Source organism: Cardiocondyla obscurior, linkage group LG03 (assembly GCF_019399895.1).
Source record: "Cardiocondyla obscurior isolate alpha-2009 linkage group LG03, Cobs3.1, whole genome shotgun sequence".
In the NCBI taxonomy this organism is placed as follows: Eukaryota; Metazoa; Arthropoda; class Insecta; order Hymenoptera; family Formicidae; genus Cardiocondyla; species Cardiocondyla obscurior.
The window spans coordinates 6,367,996-6,379,495 of record NC_091866.1 but is presented as its reverse complement, the minus strand read 5'-3'; the positions used below and the strand labels follow the sequence as shown (position 1 = coordinate 6,379,495).

Sequence of the window (11,500 nt, the reverse complement as noted above, 5' to 3'; positions counted from 1 at the left end):
GACAAAATTAAATATAGAAAAAGGTAAAAAGAAAAAGCATCGCAAGCGAGGGTCCAAGATGAATAAATGAGAAAAGTGTGGCATGATTTCTAGGAGCGAGTAAACGCGATCTCTCTCTCTCTCTCTCTCTCTCTCTCTCTCTCTCTCTCTCTCTCTCTCTCTCTCTCTCTCTCTCTCTCTCTCCCTCTCCCTCTCTCTCCTCTCTCTCTCTCTCTCTCTCTCTCTCTCTCTCTCTCTCTCTCTCTCTCTCTCGTACGTTTTTGGCGTAGTTTTAAGAAAAGCGTGCGAAAAGGCGGAAAAAGAGGCGTTATTTTTTGTAAGGTTTGTAGGTAAAGGAAGAAGAAGCAGGCTTGAAAAAAGAAGAGAAAATATAAAAAGAAGAAAAAAAATTGTAAAATGTGAATTGGAAATATTTGCATGGGTCTAGAAATTGTTAGGAGTAAAATAAGTGGCATAAAGAATGTATAAAGAAAGTAGAATGGAAGGAAAGGTTTTAGGCGTAAATTGTAAAGGGAATAAGGAAGAATATAAGAAAAATAAAAAATGGAATGTATGGGTGTAGAAGTAATAGATGTAGAAGTAGAAAAATGTAAATATGTAAACGAAATGACTGGAAACGAAAAGTCAAGTGTACTCCAAATAAGGAAAATAAACACTATTATATATAATGTAATAAATGTATTTGATGATAATTTAAGTGTATAATGTAATATATAATTTTAAATATGAATGCATATAGTAATATAATTAAAGTATAATCGCGCAAGAGCGAGGCTTCGAGGGAATAGTTAACAAGAAAAATCAATTTAACGAAAGTGATGCCGAACTTTATTTAATGATGCTTGTACAACGCACAAGTCGCGCGCGGACCTATGTAAAGGAAATGCTCAAGCAAGAGCGATTATAAAGCGTTGGAGAATCCGGAATGAGCGGTAAGCACGCATTCTGGATTGCGACTGACTGCCTATTGGCTGTCGCTAAGCAGGCTCGCTTAAGCCTTTGTCCCTTAAGACAAAGGGGTTCGAATTTCGGGCTTTCTCCTGGTATCGATAAAAGATAGAGCACGCACTGATTGCAAGTGACGAAGTGATAGAGAGCCGGTTTAGCAACACCCAAGACGATAACCCGAGCTGTTGCAGGCTAGCTTAGGTTTTATTAGGCGTTAAAAATAAAAAAGTTTATGCCCTTTCTTTATTTTCTAAACAAAGTATATAATCTGATATAATATAAAATATAAATGTGTATAATATGATATAATTTAGTATAATTAAAGTATATCCATTAATTAATTAAAGTATAACCATATTATAATATGGTATAATTTAAAATATAAATGTATATACTGGGTGTTCCAGTTGATGTAAAAAAGTTCTTAGTTGTAGGTTGGGCTTCCAAAAATAAGTAGTAAAGTTCTATATGGTTTTGTAAGTTAGGCGTTAATAACCGAGAAAACAATATTTAAAGATTTGACGCCCCCCGTGCAAGCAAAAACGCGCCGTTCGAAGCTTCTGAGACGTTGGTGGACCTAAAGGTGTGGCTTATTTTACTCTATTCACAAAGATTTGGGTAATCTATAAATCTCTGTAAATAGAGTGGTGGTATGGCCCATCCCACTCTATTTACAAAGATTCATAGATTACTCATTTCTTTGTGAATAGAGTAAAATAAGCCACACCTTTAGGTCCACCAACGTCTCGGAAGCTTCGAACGGCGCGTTTTTGCTTGCACGGGGGGCGTCAAATCTTTAAATATTGTTTTCTCGGTTATTAACGCCTAACTTAGAAAACCGTATAGGACTTTTCTACTTATTTTCGGAAGCCCAACCTACAACTAAGAACTTTTTTACATCAACTGGGACACCCTGTATACCACTTGCTGCCAAAAATCGTAGATCGTTGTAATGCCAAGTTGGTTTTGTCATTGGTTTAATTGTTTCTGGTGTCTTACTATACTCAACGTTTGGCGTTATTCTATATCATCCGTCGTGCAAGTAAAACATTGTTGGTAAAATTCTGCTGCATGGAACTTGCGTCTCTGTTTTGAAAAGAATATGAGTACGCGGTGACATAAAATGTTTTATTTTTTCTCGATACCGGTAACTGTTGATAAGACTCTTGCATATGTTGAACGATTACTTCGACTGGTGTGCATTTTGTTATGCGTACGACTTCTCCCGATAACGTTGCCATGTATCCTGGTCCTTTCATCATCTGGTATGCAAATTCATCTGGTGCTTGTGTGGCGAGACTCAGCGTATTATTTAATACTTGACGTTCTAATTCACATCGTTGTTCAATAATGTCCGTATACAAATAATTTGTGTTCTCTCATGTCTTTCTACATAAACAAACTTTGAATTTACATATGCAAAAATATCTATATTCTCTACCGCAATTGATTTTTTACGTGTTAACAATTCTCCTTTATTTGTTTCAAAAATAAATAATTTTGGGTGTTCTATTTTTATTAGTGTGTATCCACAAGGATATTCTTCGCTTATTTGTGTTAGTGCAAAAGTGACATCATGAGTTGTCAAGGAATAAACAATTTGCAATTTTTCATTTATTTTACTAATCATTTTTCTTGCTTTTCCTTCAAATAAAACATCATAATTATTAAATTTACAATAATCATGAGGTACTGTTTCCCAATATAAAAATTTTCTTTCGATATCTATACATTCTCCTTCCAAATATTGACAAGCCGTTTCCGAATTTAAATTTATTTAGTTTGTTTCAATATTTGTTACTGCTCTTTGTGAACTTAACGTTATTTTAATTATTCCTTGCACAACTACATTTTGCCATGTTCCATAAGGATCTGAATATTGAATTCCATAACATTTTTCATTTGTAGTAACTGATCCCGCAAAAATTATTGGTCGTGTTGATGTTTGATTTACTTTTAATCCACTTATAATATTATTTGTATTAACTATTAATGTTCCTGTTTTGTGCATAGTTTTACATTGATCAATCGAAGTATCAAGTATATATTCTGCAAATGCATTATTTACTATTGATACATGAGTGCATTCCGCAATAAAAGACTGTTCTTGAAATTATTATTTTACATTGAATAACATTTGTTGATTCGAATTTTGATAATTGTAATAATTGTATTGGCACATTTACCACTTGTGGTTCAATCATTGGTATATCGCATTCTTCTATTTCTAATAACGACACTGTTGTTGTATTTAAATTTGTTGTTCCGCAGTTGTATCCGATAATTCCGTAAGTTCCGTTTATTAATAATGTTCCGATGATCATTACGCTAATAATTGTCTTCATCTGTATGAAAACAATAATTAATTTGAGATTGAATATGTTTTAGCGGCACATACTAAATCTCTTAATTTTTTATTTTTCTAATTTTATTAGGATAAATTACTTTTAATTTTCCTTTTACGCAAATTTTAATATTTCCGTTCGGTAATATATCCAAAATTGTATAGGGTCCCGAATATTAATCACTCAATTTTCCTTTCTTTGGTTTATTTAAAAGGAAAATTTGATCATTAATTTGAAACATTTGTGGAATAATTTTCTTATTATAATAAAATTTTGATTTCATTTTGGATGCAATTAAACATTCTCTTGCCAATTCTTGAACAGTATGAATATTTGCACTGAGAAAAATATTTTACTGATATTATGTTACTATAACAAAACATAAGTATCTGCAACAAAATTTTTTTGTAGCTATAGTGACAGCAAATAACATTGTTGTGGTGACAAATATGATTTGTAACTTTTGATTTGCTAGTGTAGCAATACATAACAACATTTCCTCATAAGTTGATTTTACAAATCATTTGTCCTTCTAACTTTTTATTTGCTACTGTAGCAATACGTGACAACATTTACTTATTTGTTGTTTTTACAAATTATTTGTTACTAAAACTTTTTATTTGCTAATATAGCTTCACATAATAACATTTGCTTATTTATCAATTTGACAAATTATTTGTTATTCGAACTTTTATTATTAGTTTTAATAGCAAACTTAATTATTAGTAAAAACTGCAAATAATGTTTTAACAAATTATTTGTTTTATTAACAAAATTTTATTAGTAATAAATAGTTATTAAATTAATAGTTATTATAGTTATTAATAGTTATTAAATTAATAGTTATTATAATTATAATTATTATTAAAATTATTATTAATAATTAAATTTTTACTTTCAATAAATAAACTTATTAAACTTATTAATAACATATCAAACATATTAAACTTATTTTTAATTAATATTATATTTAAAAGTTAAATTTTTTTTACATTTTTTACATTTTACATTTTTTTACATTTTTTTACATTTTCTTTAAACTTTAAATTTAAAAAATTAGAATTTAAAATAACATATTTTTCCCTATTTGACATAATATATGCGTAGGTTGGATATGGATCAAGTAAATCGCTTATACTGATCCATATCCAATCTTTTGTTGTTGCTATTTCGTATCCTAATATGTATTCATATAGACCGATGTTTAAAAATTTTTTACAAAGAAAAAGTGGGCATTTGCTCTTATTTACAATAATTTGAGTCACCTCTCCAAACAATGAACACAAATTTTCAGCGCCTACGACTACCACCATATTTAATTTATATGTAGTTCCTTTATATTTAACCCATTTAAAACTCATGCACTCAGTACCCTTAAGTTCAGGCGGAAAAGTTTTAGTAAATGGTAGAGTGTCGTTCAATATTATCATGTGCCCTGGACCAGTTTCTACATAAGGTATTAAACCTTCTTGAGACAAAAAGCGGTAACACAAAGTCAACACGGTACAAGTGTAACACGGTAATTTCGGGTCCGGAAAGCTCGTCGGAAGCCAGGGTGCGAGTGTAAAAAACCGAGACGTGGTTATCGTAAAATAAAAGATTTATTATACTTGCTTAAGAAAAGAAATAATGTAGAGACAAATAATACAATAGTCTAAGAATGAATTAAAGCAAAAGGAACGAATAATATAATAGTCTAAGAACGAACTGAACAAAAGAAAACATTCGCCGGGAGCTGGATTTAATGGAGAAGCTAGTTTGGGTCGCTTCGGGACGTATTCCGAGTGTCAATTTCACGGATACGGGGCGGCCGTCCGGGCCGTCTCAGTCGCACGGTTATCGTGGACGTAAATCGGCGACGCGGGTTACAATGTGGGCCGCGCGGGCCGTATCGTTCGGACAGTTTCCGCGGTCGCGAGTCGGCGGCGCGGATTACAAGTTAGGCCGTTCGGGCCGTATCGGTCGTACAGGTTCCGCGGTCGCGAGTCGGCGGCGCGGGTTACAGGATGGGCCGCTCGGGCCGTATCGGTCGGACAGTCTTCGCGTTCGCGAGTCGGCGGCGCGGATTACAAGCTAGGCCGTTCGGGCCGTATCGGTCGTACAGGCTCCGTGGTCGCGAGCCAGCGGTGCCGCAACGTAATCTGCCTACGAGGCTGAACGCTAGGACCGTGTCGATGAGGGGGGGAGAGCCGGGAGCGCCCGGTCGAAGGAAGGCTCGGGAGCGCCCGAGTCTCGGAGATGTCGGTGTCGAAGACGGCCGGGAGCGCCCGGTCGAAGGAAGGCTCGGGAGCGCCCGAGTCGTGCGGAGCGAAGTCGGTTTCGGAGGCCGGGTGAGCCCGGTCGAGGAAAACTTGGGAGCGTCCAAGTCCTAAAGGATCGGATGCTGGGGTGCTCCCCAGCGCGGAAAAGGTGCCTCGTCTGCGCTCGAGGCGGTTTATATACCCGTGGGCCCGGGAGTGGGGGCCCCCACTCCCGAGCGGTCGGGTGGCGGTGCGCGGTGTGGGCGGTTGGGCGGCCCATGTTTCCTGTTGCGTAGATCCGCGTTACTCGCCGCGGGCGGCTGGTCGGCCCGCGCGTAACTTAGGCTATGGACGGAGCCGCGCGACGTTTCGGGCGAACGGTGGTGGTCGCGGCGCGGGGTCTGAAAGTTCGTGGCCTCAGGCCACATCACCCCCTTCTTTTACTCGGAGGTCTCCTCCTGAATCTTCCGGCACATCGTGAGTCTGCCATCGGGGGCGAAGCGCAGCAACCATCTTCCGGTTGCGGTCCGGGCCCGCCACTTCCGATTGTGGCGGATAGCGGACATCGGTACTGATGTGACTTCGCCGTTCGGAAGTTGGACCGGTACGGCGAGTGGGATGCCCGGCCTCGACATCCATCCTTTCTCGCGGACGTAGGCTGGTGGTGTCGGCGATGTAACTGCTAGTAGCGTCGGCGGTGGAGCCGCTAGTGACGTCGGCGGTGGGGCCGCTGGTGGCATCGGCGATGGAGCCACTGGCGGTGCCGTGGTCTGCCTTAGCTCTAACGCGAATGGCGGCAATGGTAGAACCGCGGGCGTGCCGGCTGTTGCTAGTCCGGTCGGAATCTTGGCCGCTGCTGAGGAGCTCATTGTTCCTCCCCGTGCCCTGGTCGTCGCTGGTTTGGCCAGTGTGGCTGCGGTGGCTGGCCTGATGCGTGGTGCCTTCAGCCTGGCAGCCCCGTCGCGAGCTGGCGGTCCCCCTGGTGTGGTAATCGGCCCAGTCTGGCTTCTGTCGGGAACGCTGACTTCGATCCCGGCAATGTTTCTCGGCTCAGGCCGGGCTGGTTGGAGGATCTCCATGGCCCGTATTGTTGGCCCTCAGCGTGGCGGCGAGCTTCGACTGCGTATCGTCGGCGTCTTGGCAGGCTCTTTCAGCGCCGCCGATGGTCTTGGCGGGCGTGCTTGTAGTCGAACCGCGTCCGGATCTTCTGCCTCGTCTCGATGGGCTCCGGAAGCCGCTGTTTTGGCTGGGCCGCCGTCGGTCCTGTGTTTGTCAGAGGTGGCCGTGGAGCCTGCCCTGGCGGGCTGAATCTTCTCGGTCGTTCCTTGCGGGCCTGCCGTGGTCGCTTGTCCCGGCTTTTTTCTCGACTGGGCGGTGGTTGAGACGGCGGTGGTGGTCTCGGTCGCTACGGCGGCTGGATCCTGAGGAGCCCGAGGGCGCCCTTGGCCTTTTCGGAGCGCTTTTGGAAGAGCGGGTGGTGGCTCTTCTAACCAGCGGGTGTGACCCCGCTGGCCGCCGTCTCCTCGCTGGACGCTCGTCCCTACACGTGGCACCGGATATCGGCGGCTTGGGTCGACCGGCGGGGGCCAGGCCCCTGGCGGTGGACTAGCCGGTGGCGACTCGCTCTCCTCACTGAGGCTCCCGAAGAGTTCGTGTAGCTTCTCTCGTCTCGCCATTGCTGCGTTCGGTCGATTGACTGATGATGGCCGTGGCCGTGAGCGCTTTATATACCCTAACTGCGGGGCCGCCTTAGCCGCGGATTGGTCGGTTTCTACTGGTGGGGGGTCCGGCTTGAGGTCTTGAATGTGGATGCGCCGCTGCCAACGCCCTCGGCCGTCGCGGAGATCCACTATCACTGGTGAATGAAATTTGGCCACTGTAAACGGGCCCGAATATTTTGGCGCCAGTTTCGCATTAAAACCGTCGGTTTTCCGCGACAGTGGACGCTCTTTTTTCCAGACGAAGGTGCCGATCTGGGGTCGCCAATCCCGACGTCGTAAGTTGTATGCCGCTTCTTGACGCTGGAATGCTCGAGCCAAATTGATTCGAACCAACTGGAATGCTTCTTGGAGTGCGCGCTGGGTTTGATGTAGAGCTGTCGGGACGGCGTGTCGACGGTTATCGGGGTGAGCGAACGCTAATTCTCGACCGTGATTGAGAAAAGCGGGGGTGTATCCCGTTGCATCGTGTTGCGCCGTATTGTAAGCGAACTGAAGTGGTCCGAGCTGTTTGTCCCACCGCCTGTGATTTTTCCGTGTGTACTGGGCGATCATGGTCTTAATCGTGCGGTTGGTTCGTTCGACTGGGTTGCACTGCGGTGTGTAAATCGGCGTCGTGCGGTGTTGGATATGCCAGGCTTGCAGTAAGTTTTTCAGTAAATGAGATTTAAACTGGGTACCGTTGTCTGAGATAACCTGGTCGGGGCACCCGTGTCGATACAGAATTCGGTCGATCACGACGACGGTGACCGCCCCCGCGGTGGCCTTCCGTAAAGGATGGAGCTCCACCCATTTTGAAAATCGGTCTTGCATGACAAGTAGCCATGTGTGGCCCTTCCGTGAGCGTGGCAGAGGGCCCACCAGGTCCATGGTGACTTGTTGCTATGGTGCCGTTACTGGTGCGGTGTGTAGTCTTCCGGCCGGCTTGGTAGGCGATGCTTTGTAAGCGAGGCAGTTTTTGCAGCGTCTCACAAAGCGAGTAATGTCCCGGAACATGCCCGGCCAATAGAACAATTGGGCCATTCGCGCGATGGTTTTGGCGGTGCCGAAATGACCGGCACTAATATCCGTATGATGCCGAGCTATTGTTTGCTGTCGCTCTGGTTTCGGTACGCACTGCTTCCACTGTAATGAGGGGTCGATTTTCTTAAAATCTACGTCGTGTAGAACGTGACGAAACAGACGTCCTTGATGCTCTTTGTAGTCGGGGAAGCCCGCCGGATTTTCCCGAACTCCGTTGAGGATGCGTCGATACCAGTTGTCTGCAATTGATGCTTCGGTGCTAGCCACGATCGGCTGTCGGGAGAGCGCGTCGGCTACTTGGTTTGCCGCCCCTCTTCGATAACGTACGTCGAAGTCAAATTGCTGCAGCTCGAACAGCCATCGCCCCAGTCGTCCGGTGGGCTCCTCTAGGCGCTGCAGCCATTTTAATGCCTGGTGGTCGGTGATCACGGTGAAAGAATAGCCCTCTAGGTATCCTCTCATCTTTCGTATGCCCCAGATAACCGCTAAACACTCTAGTTCCGTGGCGCTGTAATTCTTTTCAGTCTTGTTGAGTGTGCGGCTGGCATACACGACAACCCGTTCTCCTTCCGCCAAGTGTTGCGTCAATACTGCCCCCAGGCCGCTGGTGCTGGCGTCCGTTTGAAGCACAAAGCGGCGGGTAAAATCCGGACAGGCCAGTACTGGTGCGGTCGTTAGTGCGGTTTTAATGTTGGTTGGTGCGGTTGGTGAATGTTTTTTCCTCGTCGGGCCCCCAACTCCACCGTGCGTGTTTCCTGGTAAGTCGTGATAACGGTGCAGCGATGCTGGAGAAATTTTCGATAAATCGGCGGTACCATGAGGCCATGCCCAAAAACTGTCGTACCTGGCGGAGGGTTGTTGGTGGCCAGTTGGTTACGGCTGACGTTTTCTCTGGGTCTGTGCGTATACCTCTGCGGTCAATTATGTGCCCCAGGTATTTTAACTGTGGTCGGCAGAAATAACATTTCTCTGGGTTTAGACGCAGCTTTGCGTCACGCAGGCGCTTGAAAACCGTCCTTAAGTGGGCTAGATGCTCTTCGAACGTACGACTAAGGATAATAATATCGTCGAGATAGACCAATGCCCATGGTTCGAGCTCGGGTCCGATCACCGCGTCCAGGAGCCGTTGAAACGTGGCCGGCGCTGAGAGCAGTCCGAACGGCATGACTTTGAACTGCATCAGGCCTCGGCCGGGGACCGTGAACGCAGTGATTGGCCGGCTTTCTGGCTCCAACGGTACCTGCCAATAGCCGTCCTTCAGGTTCAGCGTGGTTAGGTATCGCGCTCCTTGCAATTTGTCGAGCGTGGCGTTAACCTGTGGCAATGGGTACGCGTCCTTCTCGGTGACCTCGTTGACTTTCCAATAGTCGATGCAGAACCGATACCGGCCATCTTTCTTTTTAACGAGTACAATTGGCAAGCTCCACGCTCCGCGGGAAGGCTCGATGATTCCGCCTTGTTCCATCCGGTTGACTTCCTAATTTATGATCTCCTGCATGGCTGGGTTGCGTGGGCGGTATCTCTGCTTAATCGGCTGATCGGTTTTCAGGCGCAAACGGTGAGTAATTTTATCGGTGGGCCCGTGTACGTCTTGGAATTTACTGAGTTCTATCTCGAGAAAATGCTTAAGGCGGTCCTGCTCTTCCGGTGATTTGGTAGCTAATCCGGCATCGTCTAAGCTGCATACTTGTTTTAGCTGAGTACTGCCGGGTGGAATCCGCAGAGTTAAACCGATCAGTTCCCAGAGATCTACCCCTATGATCATAGGGGTGCGGGCGTGTGGCATGATCGTGAATTTGTGCCGAAAAGTATTCCCATCGTACCGGACCGGAAGCAGCAGACTACCGGCGGTCTCCGTGGTTTCCCCGTCAGCCAATCTGACTTGCTGTCAGTCCGCCTGGCGATGATAGCCCAGATCTTCGGCCAATTTTGCTACCTCGGCGTTGACGCATGACAGCTCGGATCTCGAGTCGATCAATGCCTCAATCTCGCTGTTCCCGAGCAGGATCGGCAGGTGCGGCCAGGGCCAAAACCTTAATTCTGGCTGGTGCTGGGCCGGTCGGCGCTGTCGACGCCCCCGGCCCGCTGTGCGTTTCCCGCAAACGGGTGGCTATCTCTCGTTAGGACGCCGTCCTTGCCGCAACGGGAGCAAAACTTGACGGCGGGGCGCCGGCATTCGGTTCGGGTGTGGCCTCTTTGCTTGCAGCGTCAGCAGCATTCTTCTCGACTATAGGCGGCGGCGGCGGCCACTGCCGGTGGCCGACTGGCTTGCTGTTTCTCGGCATGCTCCCTCTCCTGGCGCTTAATATCTTCAAACTCGGCTGCTCAGTTAGTGAGGTCCTCCAGGTTGCTCACGTCTCGGATCCGGATGTATAATTTGTATTCGGGCCTCATGTTCTCGTAAACCCGATCCAGGACTTCGTCGGTGGACAGGTTCCCAGCCCGACGGGCCATGGTTAGCAGCGCGGTGGCGTATTGCTTGAATGGTTCTCCCGTCCGTTGTACTCGGCCGTGTATTTCTCGTGTGAGCTGGGTCCGGTATCGGTGGGGCAAGTAATAGTTCCGGAAGCTGTCCTGGAAATCGGCCCAACGTTTCCATTGGTCCTGGTTATTTCGGAACCAGAGCAAAGCGTCTCCTTTTAACATCTCAGGTAGCCCTAGCAGCAAGAGGTCCTTCGGGTAGCCGTACGCTCGCTGCAGTTCTTGAATACGCTCGAGGAATGCGAACGGGTTTCTACCATCGAAGTGGACGCCCCACTTTCGAATTTGATTAATAATTTTCGCGTGATCGGTTAGGCTGACGGATTCGTCCTCACGAGGAGGACTCGTTTCGGCCCGACTGATGGCGGCACCCTCCATCCGAGCCTCCGGTGCCGGGGCGTGTAGTGGTAACAGCTCCTCCTCGTGGCTGAATGCTGGGAGCGGATGATGCCGCGGCGTGCCAGCCGCAAATGCGTCCAGTTGTTTCAAAGCGTGTAGCTCGTCGTCTGGCACCTCCATGAGGATAGCTGATTGCGATTTACACTGCGGTTTTGGTGGGTCGGTCCTGTTTAGTGCCATCGGGGGCTTATATTCGGAGTTGGCCTCCACAAATCTTCGGAGTCGGTGCCGCAATTGACTGCAGGGACCGTTATTATCGATGTGAATTCGCGCCAATTCCCCGGCTAAATCGTTTTTGGACAACTTGTAAATCCAGCTCTTCATTCGCGATAATTCAAGTCTCGGT

At 46.5% G+C, this 11,500-nt stretch overlaps 1 protein-coding gene across 1 annotated transcript; it reads right to left on the bottom strand.

Annotated features, from left to right (window-relative positions):
- Positions 1-5,973: 5,973 nt before the first annotated feature.
- Positions 5,974-6,612, bottom strand: LOC139113837 (uncharacterized). Its single transcript, XM_070675258.1, has one exon. It carries the CDS (start codon positions 6,610-6,612, stop codon positions 5,974-5,976), a length of 639 nt encoding a protein of 212 aa, XP_070531359.1.
- Between the last annotated feature and the right edge of the window lie 4,888 nt (positions 6,613-11,500).